The sequence below is a fragment of the Felis catus genome, chromosome A1 (genome assembly GCF_018350175.1).
Source record: "Felis catus isolate Fca126 chromosome A1, F.catus_Fca126_mat1.0, whole genome shotgun sequence".
NCBI lineage: Eukaryota > Metazoa > Chordata > Mammalia > Carnivora > Felidae > Felis > Felis catus.
This window is the reverse complement of record NC_058368.1, coordinates 167,359,809-167,386,455: the sequence shown is the minus strand read 5'-3', so window position 1 is coordinate 167,386,455 and position 26,647 is coordinate 167,359,809. Positions and strand designations below refer to the sequence as shown.

The window sequence follows — 26,647 nt, the reverse complement described above, 5'->3', positions numbered from 1 at the left end:
AACAGGCAAGAACTGCCTGAATCCCCAGGGATGCCATGGGGTCAGAGACAACAGTGCCAGGCTGAGAAATCTCTCCTTGCACCAGGGAGCGTGCACTAAGAATGCAGCCAATTTTCCCAGGTTTCTTTTTGGAACACTTGGTTACTATGTTTTGTTTCGTATTTTCTCCTACAGTGGTGCATATGGGTACTTAGAAGCACATCAGTTATAGTAATATAATATTAAAAGGCTTTTTCGTGATATGCACCTGATTAGGAACTATGCATAGGGCATGTCCCTGCAGGCACAACCTCCACTTGGTTTTCTTACTGAAACCTCTTGCAAATGCTTAAGATTACACAGTCAAGTTCTACCAAGTTTTAACCTACTCCCAGATTTTTTTGGAAGGACTTTTAAGAGCTTCTGGGAAATTATGCAACAAATATTTGAAGTAGGGCAGTCATGAAGAAAAGTATGATTTATACTATAAACTGAGGTTGTATGGTTCTGGCATCAGAAAGACTTGGATTTGAATATCCGTTCTGCCATACAGTCGTTGTGTATGTCCTCAGCTAACTACTGATCCCAGTAAGCCTCAGTTTCCTCGTCTCTAAACTGAAGATAATAATACCTGCCTTGCAGAACTGTTCTGAGGATTAAATTTAATAAACCTGGCACAGTGCCTGGTGTGTAGAAAGAGTAGATAAATGGTAGCTATTATAATAATATTAGTAATATGCATCCTGAAGTGAAGTTCCCTCCCACCAAGCTCCGTATCAATTAAGAAATAATTTCATGTTTCTAATTTGTATTTGGTCAAGTTAAATAGAGAAAAAGAAACATTATGGAGAAATAATATTCTAGAGTAATTGGTGCCAAAAGAATCCTAAAATAAAAATATAGGTCTTGTTATTAATCCCTTACAACAATCATTTGTAACCATTCCGCGACAGATTTATTGACTACGGCATCCATTTAGAAATGCTAAACTAATGAGGACTTTGGCCATTAGTTGTGATAATGGTCTATCATTTTGAGCTTGAACCATGTGTACTTATTTGGACTCTTTTCAAAATAATAAATTATTTCAAACTCATTTCTTTTCTTGAAAATGTCCTTATAATTTAGGTCATGCTTTGGATTATGTGAGTGGTATTCCTATAATCCATCATCCAAAATAAACTGTGATTCTGGGCTATTTTAAGATTGAGAAACTTCAAACATTTTTTTTTTCAGAAATTGCATAAAGGGGCAACAGAGGCTCCTCAAGCCTCTAATTTATCTTTTTCTGCCTGTGCTTGATTGTTATTCCATATTAAGGTTATTTTCCTTTTAAAGTAGCTCTGCACAAAGAGAATATACTGCTAAATACTATTGCAAGGGAATGTTTACAGATGCAAATGACTTCTATTTAAGGAGCTCGTGATTAAAACTTGAAAGAATGTGGCACTAGAAAGCATGTGAATAACCTTTGAAAAATCTCACAATAGAACTGAATATGGGATATTTATAATCTAGGATTACAGCTATAAGGGTATGTGTGAATATGCATGTTCAATATGTTGCAAAGGACCTCAAACTGAAACTTGTTAATTTTACTTTTCTTTAATTTAGATAAATTAGCTGTTTGATTATTGAGAAACTAATGCAGAATAAACTAGAAGGCCAGTGCAGAACACTAGAAGGAACTAGTATTACATTTGCCTGCAACAAGTATGCCAGATGGTTTCCAGAATTCCGTCTTTCTGATAAAGACAAGATATCTTTTTGATAGGTTCTTCACTGGGCCATTTCAATCTTCCATAGTTGCTTTGAGGCTCGAAGTGTATTTCATTATTTCTTTTTCTTTTTTTTTTTATTGCTCACAGAGCAGGCTGCTAATAAAATCAGAAAAAAAGCTGTGATCATTGGCAGACCTATTTTTTCAATCTATTCATACCCAGAGAAGATCTGCCCTTTGGTTTCTTGTCGTAAAGACTGACCTTCTGGGGTCATCCAAGAGATCAGTCCAAGTCGTGTGTCTCATTTTGGTGGAAATCATGTCTTTCACCCTTGGGTGTACTGGGCAGTCCAGCTCCTGCCCTCCGTCTGGGTTCTGGGGAACGGTCTGGCTCAGGCCCTGGCTGTAGAGAAATAATGAACATGTCACGCGCGTCTCGAGTTTTCCAGTCTCTGGCACAGCTGTGGCACTTTCCCCCCCTGCTGCGAGGCACAGCACGCTGGCCATTTGTTGGCAAGTTCATATTTCACACTGCAGGGAATTGAAATGATTGAACAGACAGAAGAAGAGTTTTATTTGCAGTAGCCTACGTATCCCCAGACTCTGATTTGGCATAAAACATCTGCTTCATGATCTGCTTCAAGGCCAGTTCCTTTCCTCCAACAAAGGTTACGACTTCAGGCAAGCTGTGCTTCCACTGGCAGGAGGAAATTTGCCCGAAGACTTGATTGAGTCAGAATCAAAGCATCCTGCCACAGAATTTCTTTTTTCAATTATCTTCGAAGAGGCAGCCAGACTTTAAATGTATCAGTATAATAAATGTAATGAAATAAGGCAGACACTCCTTTCCCCGTGTTGCTGTGTAGGGGAGGTGCACACCCAGTCCTGCATCCTCTCCGAGAAGCCTGTGAGACTCACCTACCTATCTGTCAACACACACGTCTTGGCAAGAACACATTGTAGGTATGGCCTTTGGATGTGTTTCAGCCCATTGGCATGATAAATAGGCACAAGCACTGGATTTACCTGCCGCATTCACGTCTTTCTGATTATAAAAGCAAATGGGCATGATACTGAATGTAATTATTACTATTTTTCATAGGGAGGAAGCATCATATAGCCTTTGTTTTGTGGCATGGTCCTAATTACTAATTATATTTACCCGCATGATTTTGTTGTGCGTGGTCATATTTTTTGTTCAAGACAGTCCTCGCTAGCCTTACAGACATACACACAAAATTAAATCCTGGCATTTTATTATGCTAGAGCAATTAGATGCCATCCTCGTAATGAGAAACATGACATCTTCATCGTTCTCCTTTATATTTTCATGTTGTTTTAAAGCAGACATTTACCAGAACTGAATAGTCTTTCTCCTACACACACACACACACACACACACACACACACACACCTAATTGAATATCTGCATATCTCCAAGGAGTCCTGTGGGTGAAACCATGTATTCATCTTCTTTAGTTCTTAGGCCACTTTGGTTTAAGAGTAAGAACTGTTGCTTTTATGAAGTGCCTTTTTCTATAAAGTCAAAACCTCACAGCAGTGCACAGAAAGCCAATGGTATAAAGGAGCTAAGTAGAGTCTTTAATAGAGAGAGCTGGGTTGTAAGTGTTTTTGTTCCTACGGAGCAGATAGATTTGGCTCCATCTGTTCCATATTCATAACAAAGGAGCGCACTTACAGGAGGGCCAACTTCCCCGGAGCCGCCTGGTAATGATCTTTTCACCAGAATGAAAGCATCTGAACCCAGTGGCTTGGCCCCACGAAAAGCAGCTAGCAGGATTGCCCGTCAGAACCCCAATTTTCTCGTAACTCAGGTAGACATAAATTTTCCCAATATATGGAGTGAAAAAAAAAATTCAACCGATTTCTCATCTCCCTGCTGCACTGTTGTTAGGAAGCTCAAAATGTACGAATATAACCTTCTCCTTCCACAACCACAAAAGATTTGTAATTAGATTGTATGAGGGGAAGTTTGCACTTAAGTATCTGAAGATATCACAGGGGAAGAGGCTATTCTTCAAACTTTTAAGTTGTTTCTATTCAGATTTTCTAATCTTTTTAAAACTGGGGTTAATGAATAGAAATATGAGTTATACCAAATAAGGAAAAACCCCTGTTGAGTTTTGTAATTAGCAAACTTCAAAGTCAATTTCAACTGAGACCTCTTAGATTAAAAAGATAAGTTGACCCAAGAGTACGTACTTTCTCTTCAACTAAGCAGAAGAAAAATAGAATGAATTTTTTTGCCCAAAATGCTAAGCTATACAAAAAATCTTCCTATTTATATGACATGTAGAGTCAGCATCAAAATGTAAATGATTCCTTAAAACTTAAATAGCACACTGGTATTAATATCATAGCTAGTGGATAGAACGCTTGTATTTATATGCTGGCTTCACAGATTTCTTAAGAAATGGAAACATATTTTGAAGTATGGTAATCCTTTTCTCCATTCTGTGTACTTTTCAAATACTAGAAGCTCCTAAAAAATACATCATTGAGATATTTAATATACTTCATGTTAAAGTTATAATTGTGATTTATTAAACCTTTTATTGTGCATCTTGGTGCCATCTGTGCATTATCTCCTTGCTAAACTGGGGTTTCTGGCAAATCAAACAGTAAACAAATCTCTCAAAAAGTTTGCTGTGGCAATAAAGCGGACAAAGTTTTCATCTAGCCATGAAATTGCTCTGTATTTTAGCAAGAGAAATATAAAAGTAATATTCACAGAGTGGAAAACCTAGCCAATCAGTCTGTGAAGATCTCCGATTTCTAGAACACCTTGGTTCTGTTGGTTATATTGTGTAATATATGGACCTTAGTATTTTTGGCTTATTTGGTTTTTAATTCATTCACTTACTCATTCCTTCAAAAATACTTTCTGTGCGCCTACTTTGTACCAAGCAAAGGTTGGTTTTGGAAACACGGTGATGTATTAGGTTTTAGAAACACGGTGATGTATTAAAAAATGTTACTGCACCTGCAGCATACAGTTTAATTGGGAAATAGACAATAAACCAGGAAACAAACAAATCTCTAACTGCCAATTACGCTAGCACGTATAAAAGGAGCTAGATGCAGTGACAGAGAAAAAGAGAGAATAAGGCTTTCAGTCAGGTGGGTGGTCATGGAAAGCCTCTTTAGGGCGGCAGTATTTGAGCCATGGCCTGAAAGCAAGTATCAAGTATATTTTTGGTGCACAGAGGATAGTTTATGTCCACAGGAAGGTCTATTTAAACGGTTAGTTTGGATTTCAAATTTGATATTTGACTTATTAAGATAACACATTTTTAAAATGTTTAAATTTTCAAATTTAGCCTATTCACATTCATTTACACATTATCTTATTATTCTATATATTTGACTAGGAAATTTAAATATTTGGTTCCATTTACAAACTCGGTTAATTAAACTCCTTTAACCAATTAAAAATAAATAAAAAGTAAAGAGAATATATTGTATCTCCAGTGAAGTACAATTAACACATGGAGTAATATTAGTTGCCAGCATACAGTATATTGAGTAAACAATTCTACACATTAGTCACTGCTCACCATGAGAAGTCTTTCCTTTTTAAGTACTTGAATTGTGGGACTGTAAAACCCTCCCAAGTATTTAAGTAATTCTTATAGTAATTGAAACTGAAAAATATGTTTTAATTCTGGTAAATGTTTTAAAACTCTATGTAACCTAGGATGTCATTAGTCAAAAATATAAAGCAGTTGCTCCATTACATATTTTAAATTGGACTGACATGTCTGACCAGTTATTCTGAATGGCCACAGTTGTCATTCGCTTTGAAAGCATTAAGGTTCCGCATTCTCAGGTGCTTTTTTTTAACACACAAAGAATACTCGCTCTGTGATTTGATTCTCTTAAAAACGCCTATGCTTAGTTTTTAAACTCAGCCGTATCCCCTAACACAATTTTGGGATTACTCTCTCATGTAGTGTTTGAGGTACCTTAACTTGCCAAACCGTCTTAATGACTAGAGGATTTCAGGCAGGATGGCTTCACTCTTCACCTCTGATTATGATGCCCCAGTGTCACTTTTCTATCCTTAAGCGTGAGGTCACCGGATCCTCCCATCACCTTGCCTTTGTTCTCCTATTTACTGGTGGGGCCTGCAGCTCCACACAGACTGATCATTTCATGAGATTCTGCACATCTTTGGCTCCTAAAGATGCGCACATTCCTTTCATTTCCATCTTATCACCTCAACCACACATTGCAGACATGAAAAATAATACCTCCTTGAATTTTGTATATCTCCCCAGGTTTTGACTATTAGGTCACAGTTTCCAAGATCATTTCCTAAGAAGACAGCAGAGACAGGGAGGAGCCTTCCAAGAAAAGAGATCTTTCTTTCTTTCTTTCTTTCTTTCTTTCTTTCTTTCTTTCTTTCTTTTCCTTGACCCCTCTCTCCATTTTCTTTTTTATTCTAATCCCGAGTTTTCGTTCCCGTTTGGTCAACAGCTCGACAGATTCTTGTGGCCTGTAGACTCCTTCTCCAAATCCTTCTGGAAAACATGTTACACACAAAGCAGTGGATTCACAGGCACTGAGGACCCAGCAGGTCTCCTTCTGTAGGGAACTCCCAATCCGAGCAGCAGAGACACAGGGTAACAGCTCTGAGACAAAACAGAATGGGTTAGGTACTATTACCTGATAGAAACAGATCCATGGAAGAAGCCAGAAGAGGATTTTCCTGTTGGAAGAATGGGGAACTATCTCAAGTGGCCGGAGAGAGCTGGGATTTCTGAGAGGCAAAGGAAAAGGTCATAGGAGACTTGGGAGCCAGGGAGGTTCTGGGAGAGAATATTGTTGGGACTAACTATTAATGTGGATTAAAGCAGGGAGGAGCGGGAGAGTTAAAGAAAGAAATTGAAGTTGGGGCCAACTGTGAAAGACTGGCTACTGTGCTGCCCTGCAGTGCACAGCCATGAACTTTCCTGGAAATGGTCCTAGTTAGAGACAACCAGAGCAAACCAGCATTTGGTTCTTAGCCTTAGCTTTGATTTTATTTGCTCTGTCAACATTGAAACCTTCATCAAGGAAAGCATTCTGGGTGTGAAACGAAATGTACAGTCCTGGTACCTAAATGACTTCCTCTTTGGGGGAATCTAGCCTTCTAAAGAGAGAACATTCATTTGTTCAGGCCTCTGGGGTTCCATGGGGCCTGGCTACCCTTGCCCAGAGACTTACCTTAGCTCCAGAAATGGCAGACATTGCAAGAACGTAGCCTCCTGACCAAGAAAAACAAAGACATAATTGACATGTGTAAATAGATATTTACCCAAATAGGATGCAAAAGAATATCAAATTCGGGTGCAGGAACCTTTCTCATGAACTGGTGTGGGCGTGGCGGCAGGCTGCCTCCCCTCTGGGCTGCGGTCCCTGAGCACCAGAGCTCCCTCCACTCTGTCTCTGTGCCCAGCAGCAAAGGCGGTCTCCATGCCTGGCCTCCTAACTGCTCTGTGGGAGCTACGTCCTCGTCTTTGGTCAGCATCTCTCTAATACAATAGCACGGTCACACTCTTAACATGGCTTGAAAAAAGAACTCAGAGAATCTTAGCATGATTTTCAAAAGGAACAGGTCATCCAGTGCCCTTTGTAATTTTCTGAACTCTCACCCCAAAGCGCACTTACTCATATAAACCCCTTTACCCCCCATGTCCACATCAAAACTATGGTAGAATACAGTTTTTCTAATTTAGGCTACAAGTAAAAGGTCACACGTGTCCCCTTGGTTTTCCTTATGACTAAGAACTTTGTCACAACTGTCCATAACCCGACCCCTCCCCTTCCTGTAAATGTATGCTCAGAACTAGGGACTACTTGCTGAGGGAAATCCAAGTGCAGAAGGAGTGGTAAGGGCAGAACTCGTTCTGTCAATCTGTGGAATAGTGACCTGATATTCTAGATCTAAAGAGATCTGTCACCTGCATTTCTAAGTGCAAGCTAACAGCCTACCGCTCCTCTAGAGGAGGTCATACTTAATTTTTTTTTTCCATAGGGAAACAGAGGCCCACTTAGGTTAAGCAGCTGACTGAAAGGCACCACAGAAGCCAGAACAGGTGAACCAGGAAAAAAATTGAGATCATCATTGTGCATGTACTGAACCACTAAACCATGCCCATTCCAAGGTCCCTCACTCGGGAAGATCAGGATGATAGTGGTTATGGAAACTGCAAAGAAATAATAGCTTTTTTCCCGGAGCTTCTTTGAATTGTATTAACTTGATGACTTATGACTGTCTTGCTGCCTTTGTGCTATATGATACACTGTTCCTGCTAAATACTGTATAAATGAGGAATGGAATTCGTGGCTCTCATTGCTTACCAGTTAACAGAAACTCCAATAACAGATCATAGAGGTGCCATAAAGAGCCTGTGGAGAAGGAATAATATAAATAGTTCCTCTCTGAGATTCTAGGAATTCTGCCTTTTGTCTAAGTTTTTGTTTTTGTTATTACCTTTATTATGTGGCTTCTAGCTGAAGAAGAGTTTTTGTAAGTGAGTCATTCTGCTTATTTGTCTTCTTTTTGTCAGATTATACTTATCTGGTACAGCAGGCAAAATTCATCAAAATCAACACAAACAAGAGAGAGAGAACTATCTGACCTTAATGACCTGGGACAGTCATTTCAGTAGTGTGGCCTCAGGCTAGTCCAGGTCTCAGAAAATAGTTACAATACAATTTGTAATAGAAAACTTACTTTTCCTGTTAAAATATGTCCTGTCCGTTGATTTTTTTTTTTTAAAGTAAAATATCCAGGAAGGAACTTAAAACTCTGAACATGAGGTAATACAGTTAACAATTAAAATACTATCTAAATATTATCTCGCTTTCTGTGCCTATGTGGACTGGATTTTTCCAGTCACATCATGGAAGGAGATACGTTTAAGCTGACTTCATTTTTTCTTAAAAAGAACTAGAAAATTCTTCCTGTATAGAGGATAATTTAAAAGCATTCTCTAAAATCCAGGTTACTTTTTGGTCATGCCTTAATAGATACCAAAGTATATGAGACAGACCCTACCCTTTTGAGTAGCAGTAGGAATAAGTTCATTGTCATTGAGCTTTAAAAGGCAAGTAAAAGTCTGCCCACCCTTGAAATAAATCTGTACAAAAGCATGATAATGTCCTGTTTGTTTTCCTAGAAATCAGTGGCAAGAAACTTGTCCTCAGCCATTTATTTGAGGTTGCAAAGAAAAAATAATTGATCTTCTGAGGCTTAGCTCCTGGAATTTAAATACTACTTAAGTTAGCATTTGCAGTGAGAATTTGGCCTAAGGGGGTGGAGAGCTAGGGAAAGGGGGGCAATGGGTGTGATGGGTGGTACCTTCTATTTTCTCTTTTGTCTGAGGCTGCACAGCTGGAACTAATTTCACTTCCCTCTCCCTGAACTTTACTCTAATTATTTGTCCCTGTTACAGTTCCCTGGTGTTGAAACACAAGTTTTAGCTCTTGGAGTACATTGCTCTACCCTTAGTATACAGTGGGAAACACCCCTCTTCCTTTTCTAGTTTTTTTTTAAAAAAGACACATCCCTAGAGCCCTATCAGAGAATCTAGCATTTACATGATATTGTAAGTTTCTTCAAGGTTCCTACCTCTACTTAGTAACCTCTTTTCCAAGTGTTACATCTGGGACTTTGACCTTAACCTGCCAGTGATTTAAGTCTTGAAACACCACTGGCTGGGAAGGATAAAAGGTATGGGCAAATGTAGCCAGCTCCTGTGGTTGCTCTTAGGATAGAAGTTTAATAAACCTGGGGCCAAGAGCAGGTTATTAAAACATGTGAGTTTTAAACCTCAAAAGGTAAAATGGTGAAATGTATTCCATCGTAACTGGTCATTTTGTTCTTAATATGAAAATTAGGTGTTGTGCTGCCTTTTAAAAAAGGGCAGATGGCCGGTTGCAATTGTTGCTGGGATATTCTTTCCTAACAAGAGGCCTAACTTTTAAGACTTTTTCTGTGGTCTGGTAACCATTTTCCAAAAAGTCCATATGGCTTTTGTTAATCTCTATCCTACACCCACCACTTCTTCTGTTCCCTACCTCCATGCACAGATACAAAATGGATTTTGATTCATTAAATTCTGGAAGACATTTTCAGTAGTACTGTTTATTTAAGTGAGCTTTACTTTTTCAGCATTTATTGCGAAAGGAATATTAATGCTTAATTCTGCTGTCGCCTGGTCTAATTTGCATGTATCTGTGTTGTATGTTAAACTACATGAAAACCTGCAGAGAAAAGACTAGGTTCTGCTAACAACTAATAGCCTATCTCTTCTTCTGACTTGCACAAATTGAGAACTATTGCCTGTGGCAAACATAATGGAAAACTGCATTTTTAATGCTCCCACACACACTCATTTCTTTAAAAGGAAGAAGAAAGTGGCTGACTATTCTTAAAAATACAACTTCTCGAGGTACCCAGATTGACAAGGGACACAGTAAAGGAGAAGGATTTTGGCTTTTAGAATTAAGATTTGGGGATGAATAAGGTTAGGCAGAGATGTTAATGTTGACTGATGAGTACAGTATTGGGCCTAAAAATGTGGAGAAAGAAAATACCAGAGTATATCACCCTATCTGCTAAGCTTCTGGTTCTTCACAAAAAAGGATGTTTGCTGCCTTGATTACTTTTAGTTGCTTGAAATCTCAAAATGTTTGTTTTTAATTTAATAGCCTGTGTATAAGATAATTGATACAAGCTTTTTGATACGAAGAGAATTTTAACTTATTATTACAGTCCTTTTAGTTTACATTTGTTTTTTAACATTATTCATTTTTGAGAGAGAGACACAGAGTGCCAGCAGGGGAGGGGCGGAGAGAGGGGAGACACAGAATTTGAAGGGGGTTCCAGGCTCTGAGCTGTCAGCACAGAGCCTGATACAGGGCTCGAACTCATGAACTGTGAGATCATGACCTGAGCTAAAGTTGGACACTCAACCCATTGAGCCACGTAGGCGCCCCTTAGTTCACATGTTTTTAAGCTCATCTGTACATGCTATTTCTCCTGTTTGAGGAAGGGCATTCTGTCTTATGATTTAAGTTTACATTTTGTATCAAAGCTCCTTTTAGTTCACCCAGCAATTTGGAGTTAAAGTGAGACATGATAATTGCACAGAAAAGCACAGGTTGGCTGCATTAGCGAAAACAAACTAAGTGGCATGGGCAGGAAAATGAAAAACCGTTTTTAAGGGCTGGAGTGAAAACAAATAGATACATCTTGTAGTATTTCTTCAACAGCAGTTTATAATTACTTCTCTTCAAGGCATATTTTAAGTGGACTTGTAACAGTAGCTTGAAAAGTAAACTAGGAAGGGATCTAGTTGTTTAGACGTGGGAGCCGAATAAGGCAGGAGCTGCCCTGTGGAAAAGGGCATGGTGGTTTTCCAGAGAGGAGACCCCAGTGCCTTAGCTTTTAAGGTCTTACTCAAGTCGGCCATGGGAAGCTTTTGGTAGCACAAAGTTGTTTTTATATAGCACTGTATCAGTTAGCTGTTTAGTTACAAATTGCCCCCAAATTTGGGGCCAAGACATTTAATATTCACAGTTTCTGTGGATGAGTGATCCAGAAGTAGCTTAGCTGGGTCCTCTGGGTATGGGTCTCCCACAAGATAACAATCATTTAAAGGTTCAGTTGAGAAGGATTCACTCTCTAGTTCCTCATCAGATTGTTGGCTGATTGCGTTTCTTGCACACTCTTGGCTGGAGGTCTCCCTCAGTCCCTTGCCACTGGGCCTCTGCATTGAGATTCTCACACTACAGCACCTTGCTTCATGAGCAAGAGAAACAGTGCTGGCAAGAAAGAAGTCATGGTCTTTTGCAACACACTCACAGAAATGACATCCTATCACATTTCCTGTATTCTACTCGTTAGAAGCAAAAACAGCTAGGTTCAGCCCGCTCTCAAGTGAGAATAATTGGAGCCAGGTCACAAGCTACCTGTGAAAAGCATGGTGCCATTATACTGTGTGCCATGTCCACCTGATAAGCCTGTAGTGAGTTGCGATGTGAATACTGTTACATTTACAACGCTAAATCTTCTAGAAGTACTGACTTGGGGGCACTGAATGTGGTCCCCTTTATGTATCAGATTGGCTGATAAGTGCTGAGCTGAGCTGACCCCAGGAGACCCAGGAAACAGGTTTTCAGGAATGGCTGCAGTTGGGGCCCCTGTCTGAGGTCATGGAACAGACTGAGGATATGCAGCCTTCATGGCCTTATTAGCATGATACTCTAAACACAGAAGACCCTCAGATTATATTTCATTACGTGTTGTATGATTTTGATTGTTTTTTTGCAGATCAGTAGGGGGAAAGGACCCTGTGGTTTGATTTATAAAGTTTCTATTAAGATCAGGGAATGAGAGGTTGTACTTGTTTTAATGGTCCCCTACCCCTATTCCCAGCTTCCGGACTCCAAATGTGCATTTTAAGCAATAAACCGAATAAAAGGATATGAATGTGGATTATGTGACAAATGTTTGAGACAGGAGTTGCATTTATATTTTAGTTTGACCAAGTCTGTTACAAAATCCATGTATGTTCATGGGAAGAGTTCAGGTCTAGCTATTCTTCATCTGTTGCTGGTTAAGACTTAATTTTGGTTGCTAAAGCTCCACTGTGGCAACTCAGGGAGGAAATGTGTTCTGTTTTTGTTTTTGTGTCTTTAGCGTTGATTTGTTTTTGAAAGAGAGCAGGAGAGGAGCAGAGAGAGAGAGAGAGAGAGAGAGGGAACCAGTGAGCCCCATGCGGGGCTCAAACTCATGACCTGAGCCAAGTGGACCGGTCAACTGACTGAGCCACCCAGGCGCCCCAAGGGAGGAACTGTTTTAATTCTTTTGTCCCATATCCTGTTGATTGGCTTCTGTAGGCGATAAAATTCCCTCTGATAAACACGTCTGGGACAGCTTCCCACTCCTAGACCAAGCTAAGTCCATGCCTAAAGCTTTGCTGGCAATTCACACAGACCTCCGTTATCACACCGTGGTTCATATTCATGTGGTTCATATTTATGTCCCCGGCTGGAATAAGAACCCACACAAGGAGAGGGACAGTGTGTCTGACATACCTTTGTACCCCTAGTACCTAACAGGGAAGCAGGCACATAGTAGGAATTTTAAAGCATTTGAATGGATGGATGAAGCTGTTAGTAATTATCATCGGTTTTCAAATGTTGACTATTAATTTTCTAAGGAAAGGAGGATATGAAGTTACAGATTTTATTTTAATGAAGATAGTGTTGGCCATTATAAACTGTCATGGCTCTAGAATTATCAGGATTAACACTACCTACCTCCTGAGACAAGTCAGGCACATTTTCAGCTTTTAGTCCCTTGTGTCCATGTGCAACTCCTTTTTGCTCATAATTGATCCCGAGAGGATTTTCTTTATAACTTCACTTGTGTGACGGTTACATTTTTCAATTCCTCTGTTATTTGGTGTTCTTAATGTTCACTCCACTGCTTTTTGTTTACTTGTGACTGGTGAAGCACTTTTTAGATTACCTTTTAGTCTTCAAATATTCATAATTAATAGTGTTGTGTTTTGCACACAGTATAAAGGCATCCTACATTTGTCATCTGGGGAGTATGGGGTTAAGAAACCTGGAACATAACATGGAATAAAGCCAGACTCCTGCTTCTTAAAATCTTACATGAAAAGTTTTTAGGCTTTTTGGTTTTGTTTCTCTGTGGGGTGAGCAAGGAACCCAAAGTTATCGCTGACCTGACATGTCCTACATTTTCAGGTTAGCTTGTAAGGGTTAAGAACTGATTGCATGAGTTCAGGTCAGAGGTTGCAGAGGTAGCTAATTTAATGTCATCTGCGTTGTGTACTCATGTTATATGTTTTTATTCTTTGTTCATCAATTTTTCTCAGGATTAGAGTGTAATTAATAGTTATAGTATAACGTGTAGGTCACATGATTGTTACAGCTTTTCTGGTGATGGGAGAGGAGGATGTGATGCAGAAGTTAGATTGGAAAAGAGGTTTTTGTTTTAAGTACATTATGTGTTTTTTTAAGTGTTATATCCTTAATTCACAGAAGAGTGTAGCAGCCTGTAGCTAAGGCCAACTGTCCATCTCTCAGAGCTGGTGAGAGATCGCTCTTCAGTTTTTCCCAGACAGCTTATCATCTGTTGCTGTTTGGTTATTCCTGTGTGCCCTACAATGATTTTTCTGTCCTGAATATACAGGATTTCTCTGACATATAAATCTGAAAGACCTGTACCAACTCCCAGAAAGTGCCCCCACTAAAATAATTAAACACTTGATCCTGCCGCAAGCCTACTGTGTCTTGCAGGATCTTTGGTTCAATCCGTTCTTGAATGTGGCAGATCAAGTTCAGGAAGCTTGCAGTGAGTTGATCTCAGCTCCAAAGTCCATAAAATGGCAGTGTAAATATCCACGTGTCACCTTTTCACACCACCTCTCGTGAATAAGATATAAACCATCTCAAGAACCCATGGTTTTTCTAATGAATTGGAGTCACCTATGCGGACTGTATTTGTGACATGCACATGTGCAGTTGGGGTCCAGAGGAAGGACACCATTTCCTGGATCAAACCACAGAGTGCAAATATTGTGCCCTAAATAACACACTAGTTACTGTAAATGTCAGTAGAGGGAGTTTTTCCGACTTTGATTTAATGAAAGCTTACAGCAAAGCCAGCTGTTAGCACTTCTTAACTGCTTGTCAGAGGGGAGAAGGGGAGAGACAAAAACCTCTTTTCTGTATACTTTAGTCTTAGAATTAAGAGTTTTCAACAGGTGCTGAATAGTGACACTAGGGGTCCTTTACAGCTTGATGTCTTTTAGGTGGTGAATTTATAAGTTCTCCAGCACATGGATCTGGAGTTACTGGAGGAGACTGGTGTAAAATTAGTTTGGAGTTTGCATCTTGAATCCCCTCACCTATGCACTAAGCGTTTTCAATTTCTGGGCTCCCATGAGGAATCAAAATAAAAAATAAAGGAGAGAGAAGGCATATCAAACACTGGTCCTGACTTTGTCACTGAGGGCATTACCAAATAACCGTAAGCCATGTGAGTTTTAATTGCTGTCATCTGCATTTTCTGAAGAAACCACTTGAAGCAAACACACAGGGAGGAAAGTATGCAGCACTCGTTTCTGTAATTTCTGTCATTTCTAGAATGCATTAGTGAACATATGAGATTGTTAAGGGTCTTACCGCCCTTGGAAATCCCTTTGACATTATGCTGTGTGTACTGAGGGGAGATAATCTTTCCAATGCAGAGAAAGTTTACAGTCTTATTATCTTGAAGAGGAGAAGAAAGTTTCTTCCTCAAATGAATTATAACTTGAAACATGTTGTCATGTTTTGGTAAGCCCACTTTATTACTTCCATCCTTCTCTGTGGCAAAATTCTTAAAATAAATGTACCATTGCACCAGTGTGCTTTCTCAATAGCATATTGTACTTATAATAGCATGATGGAAGTTGCTGGGCTCGGTTTAGTCATATAGAATGCAGAGCCAAGTTCTGAGTAAAACCTCTAATTGAATTACCTGCAAAGCACTGACAGACAGGCTTTCAGGACAGACAAAGCTTTGCTTTCCCTAGCAAAAATAGGTCATGTTTAAGTTGGCCTTGTAACTATTTGTTACTGGTTTTTGCCAGCACTTTCACCTTGGGCCCCTTTTCCTGCAGGAGATGCGGAGGAGCTCTATGAAGGCCGGAGGGCTCAAGCATTATCTTCTTATTTTAAAGAAAATTGATAACAGATAAAGTTAAACGGAAGAGCCTTTGAAATAAAAATCCAAAGTATTTTCCTGTAGATTACCAACATTCTTGCATGAGTCCTTACTGTATTGAAAAGAAAAGATAGGGATGGGAAAGTAGCTCTTTCTAGCAGTCTCCATCAATCTGAAAAGTATTTTTGTTTTAACTTCTGGGAAAAAGTAGAGTATGCTCCTGTTGTTGAGGAAACAGTTTCTTGTAGACTATTTGCATTTGAAAATGAAGAATAATGTGTTGTTGTTCTCTCCTTTCTCTCTCATTTTGTCTTATCCACAGCCTCTGCAATCCCAGATAATGGAAGAAGGTCCTGTCTAAAGCTCAAAGTCTTTGTGAGACCAACAAGTAAGTTGACTAGAATGAGCTTCAGAGGGTGGCTTCATTGCGCATGCTTTATTGTGTGGTCTGGTTCACGGCGGTAAAACTTTTTTTTTTTTTTTTTTTTTACTGTTAAATCCTGTGTGGTATCTGTTTTGTATATCAACATCCATGTTTTAGTTTTCATCAAATTTTTTCTCATCATTCTTCATGATGCTTTTATTTTTAAGTACACAGCAGTTGCTAACTTGTTGTTTCTTAGACTGTTGTACGTGCACAGCAAATGGGAACAATATTGGCATTTGGACACATGCCATTGATTGTAAAACGATCTCTACATAAATTAAAGGAAAAAAATAGAGAGAAAGAAAAAAAAAGAAAGAAATGGGAGTTTAAGGGTGTCTTCACTAACATATTTGGCTGTTATCTCTATTTTTGTTATAGATAGCTGTATGAAAACTATAGGTGTTCATGATCGTGTTTTCGATGTTAACGACAAAGTAGAAAATTCATTAGAACCAGCAGGTTAGTATGCTTAGAGAATCTCTTTTAACAAATGCATCTCTCTCTGGTGCTTCCGTACTTTTTTTCCTTTCTTCTTCTCCGCATGTTTGCACGTTATAGTTGCTCTGCTTTTTGCTCATTGCTAGCAACGCTAATATTACTTATATTCTACTTCATTCTCCAGTATCTTCGTGTAATGCATGTTAGATAAAATATGACCTTTCTTTTTTGGACATGGGTTTGATGTAATGCAGTATCCTAATATAGAAGCCCCATCAGAATGCTAAAATCTCACTACTTTTTACCATATCCTCCGAGCATGCTGGTGAATCACTGTGAATATTAATGGATCTGTTTTCATTTAAGACAGAAAAAAATTCTATCGTGTATGCTTATAAATTTTTTTACATTATTTCCAAATCTATGGATGAAAGTAATCAAGACTGTTACACAAAATCGCAGCTAATTCAACATATTTCATTTTCTCTAGCAATTCACGTGCAGTCATTGAACTGATCGAAAGACCTTCATTTCAAATATTATTTGTGCTATTGTTATCAGTAGCAATTGGTCTGGAGAAGTATAATCACGTTGCCCAACACAAATCACACACTTGTGGCTCCTCCAAATTTATGTCATCGACCCAGTGCAATGTGATCCTTGATGGCTGAGGCAAAATAAGTATTAAGGATACATTTTTTCTCCTGCTGATCTCCACACACCCAAACTTTCCTGTCACTGAAGAAAAATAAAACCCACAAAAGCACTCATCAAAGTATTTACACTGTAACTACACTGTAGTGTACTGAGTATAAAATGGTGCTGTATACTATCCATTTGGTTATAAATGTAACTAGACTGATTCGGACGGATAGGAGTCCTGTATCCACTGTGCAGTGAGGACTGTACCTTGATGCCCCCATATGCCTACCTTCCTGTGGTTTCCTCTCTTTGTCCTACTTGGCTTGATATCTTGACTGGTTTCCTTACCCAACTCTCAAAGCTTAATGGAATTAAAATTATTTCTTCTTCACAGAAAGATGGGAGCCCCCCTCCCGCCCCACCTTGTGTGAACAGAGACTTTTTTTTTCATCTATTTATAGTGGAACTTCTCTTTTTTTATGGTCCTAGAAATTAAAGTGTTGTGTAGTCCACTTTCTCTTTGGAATATTGTTACTAGGACAGTCAGTGAGCCTTAGGGAAACTTACCCCGAGTAAATGTGGTGCCTCAGGACATAAAACAGCTTTCACATTAAGAGTCAGGTTTTCTTCCCCAAGCATTCTTGTTTTTCTAAGGCAGGCATCTTACCCCAGCACAAATGGGAGGTGTGTACAAGAAAGCTCTGAGAGGCCTTCTTGGCTCCCCAGGGATCAGTTAGCTGCTTTAGAAAGTTGCAAGGAATGAATGCCGACACAGAGACATTTTAATTGTGTCCTGGAAATCTGGAAGCATTACTGTGGCTTTTCATGGTACGAGACTCCTCACAAGCTTGCGGACTTGGTCTCTCATAGGATGTATGAGTTAGAGGGGCTGTCTCCTAAGGACCACAAAGTCTACACTCTTCCCTTGATAACTGAGACTTGCCCAGGTTGCATCACTAGTTTGAGACTGATCCAAATTTAATGTTCAGATTTCTCAACTCCTATCCCAATGTGAGTGTAAAAGTAGGATTTACTTACCGTCAGTAGAAACATAGATGTTCGTAAAGAGAACTTTACTCTTTTGCATTTCTTGGTAAGTCAGGTGTAGAATGACCAGCAGAGTCAGGCATAAGTTGTAACCGTAAGTTATTCTGAATTAGGATTTTTTTTAATGCATATTGTGGCAGATGTAGGCATATCTTTCCAATAATCTTTTTTCCAGGTAAATTCCATTGCCTATCAAGAGAGCATGAGACTATTTAGAAAAAATAGATTGCGTGTTCTTCTCTGTAACCAGTAGCTACACTGAGGACTGCTCTGCATTAGGAAAATTACCTTTGAATTCAAATAATGGTAAAATGCAAGATATTAAGATGCATTCATATGTGAGCATATTTCACGGTCTTTGGGAAATAGGTTTTTTCACTGAGCATTTAAAATCCATGATGGCCCCCAAACCTACGCACATATAACTGACGGAAGTTTGAAGTTCAACAGAATGTGGTGTGTGTGAGTGCATACGTTGGAGAGTGGAAATGCGGGTGCACACGTATAGGGATCTGTGCAAGAAAAGCTCGTGGAGTCAGTTGTGACTGTATTTAAGGGCTTTCTGGTGAGCATCTTCACTAAAAAAGTTATGACAAGGTTGAGCTACCATTCCTGGCTATATGAATGCAGTAATAACTTTGAGTAGTTCATCTTATTCCTCATAAACTTCAGTCAGACTTGTGGCTTTGCACCACTGTGTTGAATGAGTATAGACCTAGACTTTATGAATGCAGAAAGCCTGAAAGGATCCCACTGCATGTTCTCGGTAATGTGTACTAATTCACCTGTCTTTGGAATGTATTTGTCTTTTTTGTTTGCTTGCACACTCTGCCTGCCAGTTTCCTATCATCAGGGATACAGGATGATCTCAGGGCAGACATATGCCACATAATATGCTCCAAGATATTGCTCGTGTTTTCTCAATTAACCATTGAAACCCTCATATTGTAGAATCCTGGTAGGCAGGCGGCAAGGCTTGATTTGGTTTCAGAGGAGGAATATTTTCTGCTTTTAAGCTACACTCACCATTATGAGTGTTAGAAATTCTCTGATGTTTAGATGTGATTTCTATTGGGATAGATTTTGCTTAAGAATCCTTCCTTAGAATTTTGGAATTGCTCAGATTTACCCAAATGACAGCCAGTTTTTCATCTTGCTGTGCAGGGGCCATGGAATCTTCCAACAGTGAGGCCCTGCTAGAATCAAAGGATGGTTTGTAGAATCCCGAGCCAGGACCAGCCTGTTACAGAGAGAAGAAGAACCATGATGCCCTAAAGGGACAGATTTTCCCCTTTGAGTGCAAAGTGGCACTTCCTGGTTAGTTGTTTAGAAAAGGGTTACTTCCAAAAATCGATCCACAATTAGAAGACTGAAATGTACATGTAACCTCATGCTTCACTTGTAGGTAAAACAAAAGCTTTCCTCCTCTCAATGTCCGCAAGGTCATTCACCCTGTCTTGTGCTGCCTGGAGCACTGGCTAGACCTTGCGGAGCATCTTGGAGGAACAGGGAGGGCAACTCTCCTTTCAGTGCATGCTGAGTACCTGTATATTACCTAAGTACCTTTTATCAGTACACATCCACACTTCACAAGGAAGAGGGTTGGGTAACATGGTAGTGAAAACACGATGGAGAAGAACCCAACAGCTGATGTAATTTCAGGTGTATAAATATAAACGGTATTTCAAAATGAAATCTGGAAGCCTCAGGGTTTCTGGTTGGTACAAATTAAACCTGAAGTACTCTCTATTGTTCTGATGGACAACACATCAATGCTCCTGAAGTGATCTGGATTTTAATTTCAGAGCCATTCAGGGCACTTATGTCTAAGTCCTGCTCACTACATATTTAATACATTTGCAAGGCTGACAGAAGAACAGAGGAGAAGAGACCGCAAGTCGTTGGCTGCACCATGTGGGGCTTTATATTTTTTTCTTCTGTATCCATTTAACTTCCCATTCTTGCTTCCTAACCTTCTCTGGTCTTTTAAGCCAAGAGCCACTCCACGCAGGTTTGCTGAGGTCCAGGAAAGGGGAGCAGACGTGACACAGAGATGCAGGAGCTTCTACGTGAGGACAGGCTCAGGTGCTAAGAGCACTGCAGGGCAGAGCCTGGACACTGCCAGGATCTATTGCCTAGTTCAGAGTGGCAATGAACGTGATGAACGGGAACGGCCTACCTGAGCATGTCTGAAGCAGGGCCAGCCTGTGAGCCTGAAAAGTGGTCATTGCAGGACCAAGAATAGGGAGTGTGATGGTGACGATACCTAGTGAAAAAGAAAGCATCCTCATTGCGACTTGTGGTGTGACAATCTACAGGAGTTTGAATTAACAGTCCATTAAGGGGTTGTACGTGGGTCCTGCCGGGATATTTAGGAATTATCCTTTGAGGTCTACAAAACTGACCCAAATTACTAGAGTCTCACTTGGAGTGAATACAAGATGACAGTCTCTGCACTCTAACAGGAAGGCCCCCTGATGCTGAAATAAAATCTACAACTGAACCCCTCCCCCACCTTGGCCCCAAGAACATGTAATTCAGAGAACATGTAGTCTAAAAGCACAAGTTAAGCCAGGAGGAAGGAAGAAGACCAAAACTGGAGCAGAGCATGGCTCCCAGGCAGGCCTCCAATCTATCTTTGGGTACTAATTGCTGCAAAGTTCCTGTTTCAAAGTTAAGCCTGTTAATCATGCAGATCAGGAAGGCTATCCAAAGTCAGAGGCAGCCTCGTAGAACACTTTATAGCTAAATAAAAGAAGCTTACCTCACTTAATCCATTTTATTTAGAGGAAAATTTGCATCCACGCCGATAATTTATGTGCCAAGCTTCAGCCTGATAAAAATAAAAACAGTCAAGTTCAAGTAATTTAATCCTGGAGATACAGGGTTTGTAATGGAAATAGCACCATAATTGATTCCCAATTGTAGGCAAACTAGTGGGCACCATTTATTGAGGTTTAGTGGGCATTATGTGTAGTTAATTTAAATGCGGTTTTGGCATTTAATTTTTCTTATCTGACAATTCACGTAGGTAACCAACAACCAGGCATTCAACACTAATCCTCTGAAACAGCTAGAAAGCAGGAAACGGGCAGCCCATTCTGGTCAACCACCAACATGCCAATATAACTACAGCCTCCCCTGCCAAACTTGTTCCTTGCTTCTCCGTGGCATCTTGGGTTTAAAAGGTGCATTCAGGTATCTCAGCTTTGTGCAAGGTGTGTTAGTGAGCAAACCAAAGGAGGTCACACGCCAGAGGTTACAGTCTGTGTACAATTTTTCCCCTCACTCTTTAAGGAAGGTAATAATATTGCTGAAAAAGCCCAATTTTCTCTGCTTCTCCTTTGTTTGCTGTAAATAATGAGTGATTATGCAGACATGAAAGTCAATGGTGGCACAAGGTTCATTACCCTACTTTGCAGAGGGTGGCGAGGTCTGTTAACAGCAGGCTGCTGCAAGAGAGTTATTAAGGATGTGAAATCTCATTGGAATGTGTGCTTTCTATTTGAACAGATGACACCGTACATGAGTCAGCCGAGCCATCCCGCGGTGAGAACGCGGCACAAACACCAAGGATACCCAGCCGCCTTTTGGCAATCCTACTGTTCCTCCTGGCGATGCTTTTGACGTTATAGCACAGTCTCCTCCCGTCACCTGTCACAGAAAACATCAGGGTCTTGGAACACCAGAGATCCACCTAACTGCTCATCCTAAGAAGGGACTTGTTATTGGTTTTTTGGCAGATGTCAGATTTTTGTTTTCTTTCTTTCAGCCTGAATTCTAAGCAACAACTTGGGGCCAGGAGGGGCTAAAGTAGTGGCTGCTCCCCTACCCCATCCCACCCCTAGCCCTTGCCCTTGACTTTCTCTCACCCCTTCCAAGTTAAATGGACTCCAGATGAAAATGCCAAATTGTCACAGTGACACCAGTGGTCGTCAGCTCCTGTGCATTCTCCTCTCAGAGCCCACCTCCGTTAGCGTCCTGTGTCAGCGGTATACGGACAAGGAAGAATAGTGGCAGATGCAGCCAGGAACGGCAAGGCCCAGGAGGGTTGTGCTCTCCCATACAATATTTATGCCTTCTCATTCAGGACTGTAAGCTGATCGTGCGGGGCATCGTGTCACCGTGTCGAGTCCAGAGGGGAGGTATTAAGAATAGATATAATATTACACCCTTTCCTCTAGGAGTACATAAATGAACAGGCTTCTAAAAGGTTGAGACACTGGGGGTTTTTTTGTTTTGTTTTGTTTTAAGATGACTGTCTTAAAGCATTCTTGACGGCAAAACTTGTGCTCCATGAAAGAAGCCTTTTTTTCTAGAAAGCAGGTCGGGTGCGGGAATGCTAGCACAGAGCAAGTGTGAGAACAGAGAAAATTAGGTTTGGTGGGGGTGTGTATGTGTGAGTGCCTCTAATTTTTTTGGTGACTGGGCAATGCACACCAGATTTTTTTTTCCTTTGAATACAGATCACCATGGTGCTACAATTTTTTTTTTAAAGAAACTCAAAGAGGCATTTTTATGAATAAAGTGACCTTCCCCAAGGCTGACAAGCCAGGGTTGATGAGTGTATAATGGAATAGCTTTGGATACTCCTCTGGGGGACAATATGTACCAAGGAAAGGAGGTCAGTGGCCAGAGGAGATGTGATTTGGCTTTGCTGGAGCGCCAGTGTGCTGTGGCCTTTCCCCGACTCCCACCCTAGTACCCACGTTTTGCTCCACACTCCACCACTGCAGGGGCTCAGACACACACCCCTGTCACCAGGAGAGTCAGTCAGCACTACTTGGGAGGGCTAAAGGGAAATTTGGAATAAAAATTCCAAAGTTTGGAATAAAAAAATTTCAAGTGTTGATTTTATATTCTTTCCCTTTCTGACACAGCCTGAAGCGTAGGGGGAACATGTGTTTATCTGTGGGAGATAAACAAGATGGAGTCCCAAAGACTTTAACAAAATATTTTTTTAAAAATCCACTAGAATAGAAAATACATTATTTAGATATACTTTATGCTGAGAGTGAGTATATATGCTTGTCCTATTTAAACTTGTGAGAAAAAAAGTGGTATCCCTTGATACATTTAGAAATATAGGGGGCTATCTTGTTTCATTGTGGGGGCGGGGCAGAAGGAGAATAAATGCAAGATGACCCTGTTTGAGGAATCTTAGCATGGCCAACAAGGGACATTTCCAGTTGGTTACCAGGAAATACAAGCTTGGGGTTACTACTGGTGAGGCTCACAAACTGAGCTCCAAAGCCTAGACAGGGGAAAGTGTCAGACCAATGAAAGGAAATCTAGCCTTTTTACTAACTGCCCGGCATGTCAACAGAAACCATGCCTTTCAAAATAAAACAAACAAACAAAAATAAATGCCATGATTATGTCATAGGTGAAAAGTTGGAAGCGGTCCAGGAAATAAGGCTTTTTAAAAATATGTATTTGGTTTTTTTAAATGTCTAGATGAAAAAAGAGAGGGGTCACAGTATGGACAGACTTTATGAATGGGAATTGGCTACGAAATTGTGAGTAATTCTGAATTAGAAAAATATGTGAATGAAAGGCAGCTGTAAAGGCACTTGCACCCTGGAGAGTTGTACACATGTTGAAATGTAATCTGGGCTTACCTGATCCATGTGGAATGGATGTTACTGCCGGGTCTGTTCACACTTGGAACCATGGCAGTGAGGCTGCTGGCCTTGCAGACACCGTCAGTGCTGTTCCCCCAGACATCAGGAGCTTCTGTGGAGTGGCAGAGTCTTGTCACAGAAGGCAGCCACCATTTCACTGAAACAAAAGTTCACAGCATTGGATTCTTTTTTTTCCTTTAACTCTGTATATGCTCAGCGCTCTCAGTAATACCCAGTAATACTTCTTTTTATTAATAGTTAACCGGCTTGTTGGTCCAGTGGGATTTGAGTGGGGGTGGGGGGGGCGGATACCTTCTAAAATGGATCAATAGTCAGAACCAAAATAATACTGCATGTTCTATAACCACAAGGAAATCAAATGATCCTATAATGATTCCAGTTAGTCATAACTACATTAGCAGTGCTAATTTCATTTTAGAAATGGTGACTTCTGTGGTTTTGCTAGCATTTGTCTCTAACAAATGATAAAATAATTACTCATGGCCCTCTCTGCCATTGTCTTTCATTTTTCACAGTGAAATTAGACCCCTTTACTTCATCATGCCACTACAAATTAAGTTTAAAAAGGAAAAAAAAAGCAAGACTATCCACACCAGTAGACAGTGTGCTTCTCTACCTTTAAGTGATGTAATTGTAGGTAATGCTTGCCACGGAGTTTCCAAGAAAATGATTGGTATCAGACAGTTTTCATCTTGTCCAGAAAGTGCTGGTGGCCTTTTATGGTAGTGTTACAACCCTCTGGGGGCTTAGGAGGATGTCGATGCAATTTTGTAGCAGCTTTTAATTCAAAAAACAACTCAGAAGTCTGAAGGGCAGCCTGAGCTGCCTCTCAGCCCCAGTTAGTCAAACCCCAGCGACCTTTGCCCCTGGTTGCCAAGGGCTTTGCAACATGAAGCAGGGAAATAAGGATCTGTCTGTTTAGTGGATACTGTGTATCCTTTAATAGACCAGGTAACAGTTCGTGTTAGTTTAGACTATTGTTTTGTACTGTACTTTCTTGGGTGGCAGAAGAAAGAAAAGTAAAACATTAAAAAAAAAAAAAAAAACTGCGTTCTTTAAATTCTGTATTCTTAGCGACCTCTGTTGTATATAGTGTTTGATAATAAAGTATTAATTTGATTCTTATGTCTTTTGTAAGTGAGAACAATAGTCTTTCAGGATACAAAACATGCATTGAGGCTTTGAAACATCCAATGTATACGTGGCTAAGAAGAGTCACAAATGGCTGAGACACTGCTCCATACAGGACTCGTGTGTGGTCATCACCCGCCCAGTCGTAAGACTCCATCATCTCGGGACCTGGAACAACATGACTTTTTTGATCAATATTTTATCCTCACTGTTTTCAAGGTCTGATGTTGGAGCCCTGTGGTGTTCTTCCTCCCCCAGCATGTTGGTTTAAAAAGGTTTAGGGAATTTAGTAACAGTTCTGGATTTTGGTTTGGTTTTCTGTTTGTGGTGGTTTTCATAGACCGTTTCATTTCTCCCCAGGAAGAGGTGCCAGAATCCCACGTGGCTCAAGCATGGGAAGGGTTTCAAGCCAGTCCATTTAGGAAGGTTAAATGGGAGCTGTTTCCCTGTGTCATTGTGAAAGGAAGAGTCGCACAGTACCTGTGGATTTTCAGGGACTTTGTTTTTCTCTGGTGCCTTAGCAACGGCAGCAGCCATTTTCATTAGTTTCTCCAAAATTAATAAAACAGTTTAAATTCCCCTCCATTCATTGCTCTCAGAGCTGTGGTCAGTCGTTTTTTTCTTTTGAAAACCACCTCCACCAACACCCCCGTTTGCCTACCACCCCCCCCCCTTTTAGATGTTTATTTTTTTTTGTCTCTTTCCTTCCGCCCACGTTTTATTTTCCCTCAGAACCGTGAATGGGCAGGTCTGTCTCTGGTTTGGCATCACTGAGTTTTTCCCATGCATTTGCCCAAGAGCTGCTCGGATGTGAGACAAATCTCCCTACAATGGGCTTGCTCCCATTGTCTGTACAGTTTAATAGATGCTGGCATGTTGGAGGTTACCCATGAGTCAAAATCCGCTTTCCATGCTTACTTTTGACACCCCATTGAAGCCACTCATTGTGTGTGCGTCTGGGTGTGAAGTCCAGCTCCGTGTGGTCCTGTGCTTGTACTGCCCTGCTTTGCAGTTCCTTTGCACTTACTCATCGAGTGCTGTTTTGAAATGCTGACATTATATAAACATGAAAGAAAATGTAAAAAAAAAAAAAAAAACCCACACACAAACCAACCCATACAATCTGTATTTGTATATACACGTGTCCGTACAAGTATACCTAAATAAAAATTAAAGATTTTCATCATTTTAATTGGAGCCCTCCTTCTACTTTGTTCCTTGAATGACGCCTTTATTTCAGGGGCTACTTGTACTCTGCTGATTTTTCAAAATCTTTGTGGATAGAAAAGATTATATGATACGCACAAGAGAAGGCCTGAGAAGCTCAAACAATGCAGGGTTAGAAATGGCCAACTATCTGGGCACATTCCAGTTATTCTGATGAGAAAATGGTGAGATTCAAGCCTTGTCGCTGTATCTAAGCCTTAAAACAGGTGCTATGGCAAAGCCCTGCATCCTAAAACCACTTAAATACATTAAGAGCTAAGTACAAAAATTATGTTCTTTCACCTCGTGTAGTTTTTCACCCCATCAAAATAGAGACAGAATGGGCATTTTTCCAGCAAACATCCCATACTTCAGAGAAATAATGACAGTAATAATAATCACTTCAGTACAACACTGAATGTCAAATTCTCACTATCCAGGAAGAATTAACTTACCAGTGTGTGACCTTGGGCAAGTCACACAGTATCTTTAGGACTCAGTTTCCTTACCAGCAAATAAAAGAGTGCTTTAAGTGATTTCATTTTCTGAATACTGCCCTTGCTGGGCACTGCAAAGCCCATTTTGCATCTGAGTCATGTGAGTTTTTGTCTTTGATGACATTACTATAAGCACAATTTGAAAATCACATGTGTAGA

At 40.2% G+C, this 26,647-nt stretch overlaps 1 protein-coding gene and 1 long non-coding RNA gene across 3 annotated transcripts in view; one reads left to right on the top strand and one right to left on the bottom strand.

Moving 5' to 3' along the window:
• Nucleotides 1-25,977, top strand: part of EFNA5 (ephrin A5) — a 273,969-nt gene extending 247,992 nt beyond the window's left edge. The window contains exons 3-5 of one of the 2 annotated variants that reach the window (XM_003981172.6): nt 15,778-15,843; nt 16,261-16,341; nt 21,523-25,977. In XM_003981172.6, coding sequence (XP_003981221.1) covers nt 15,778-15,843; nt 16,261-16,341; nt 21,523-21,644 — 269 coding nt within the window. In that variant the 3' untranslated portion in view covers nt 21,645-25,977. The remainder of the gene's footprint in view (nt 1-15,777; nt 15,844-16,260; nt 16,342-21,522) is intronic. The other variant, XM_006927864.5, reaches the window with a different exon arrangement.
• On the bottom strand, nt 1,137-21,524 carry LOC123379280. Its single transcript, XR_006583551.1, has 5 exons — nt 20,189-21,524; nt 19,139-19,249; nt 18,001-18,198; nt 6,929-6,969; nt 1,137-6,354 (listed from the first exon to the last, which is right to left on the bottom strand). It is a non-coding gene; the product is annotated as an uncharacterized LOC123379280 (long non-coding RNA).
• Nucleotides 25,978-26,647: the final 670 nt, after the last annotated feature.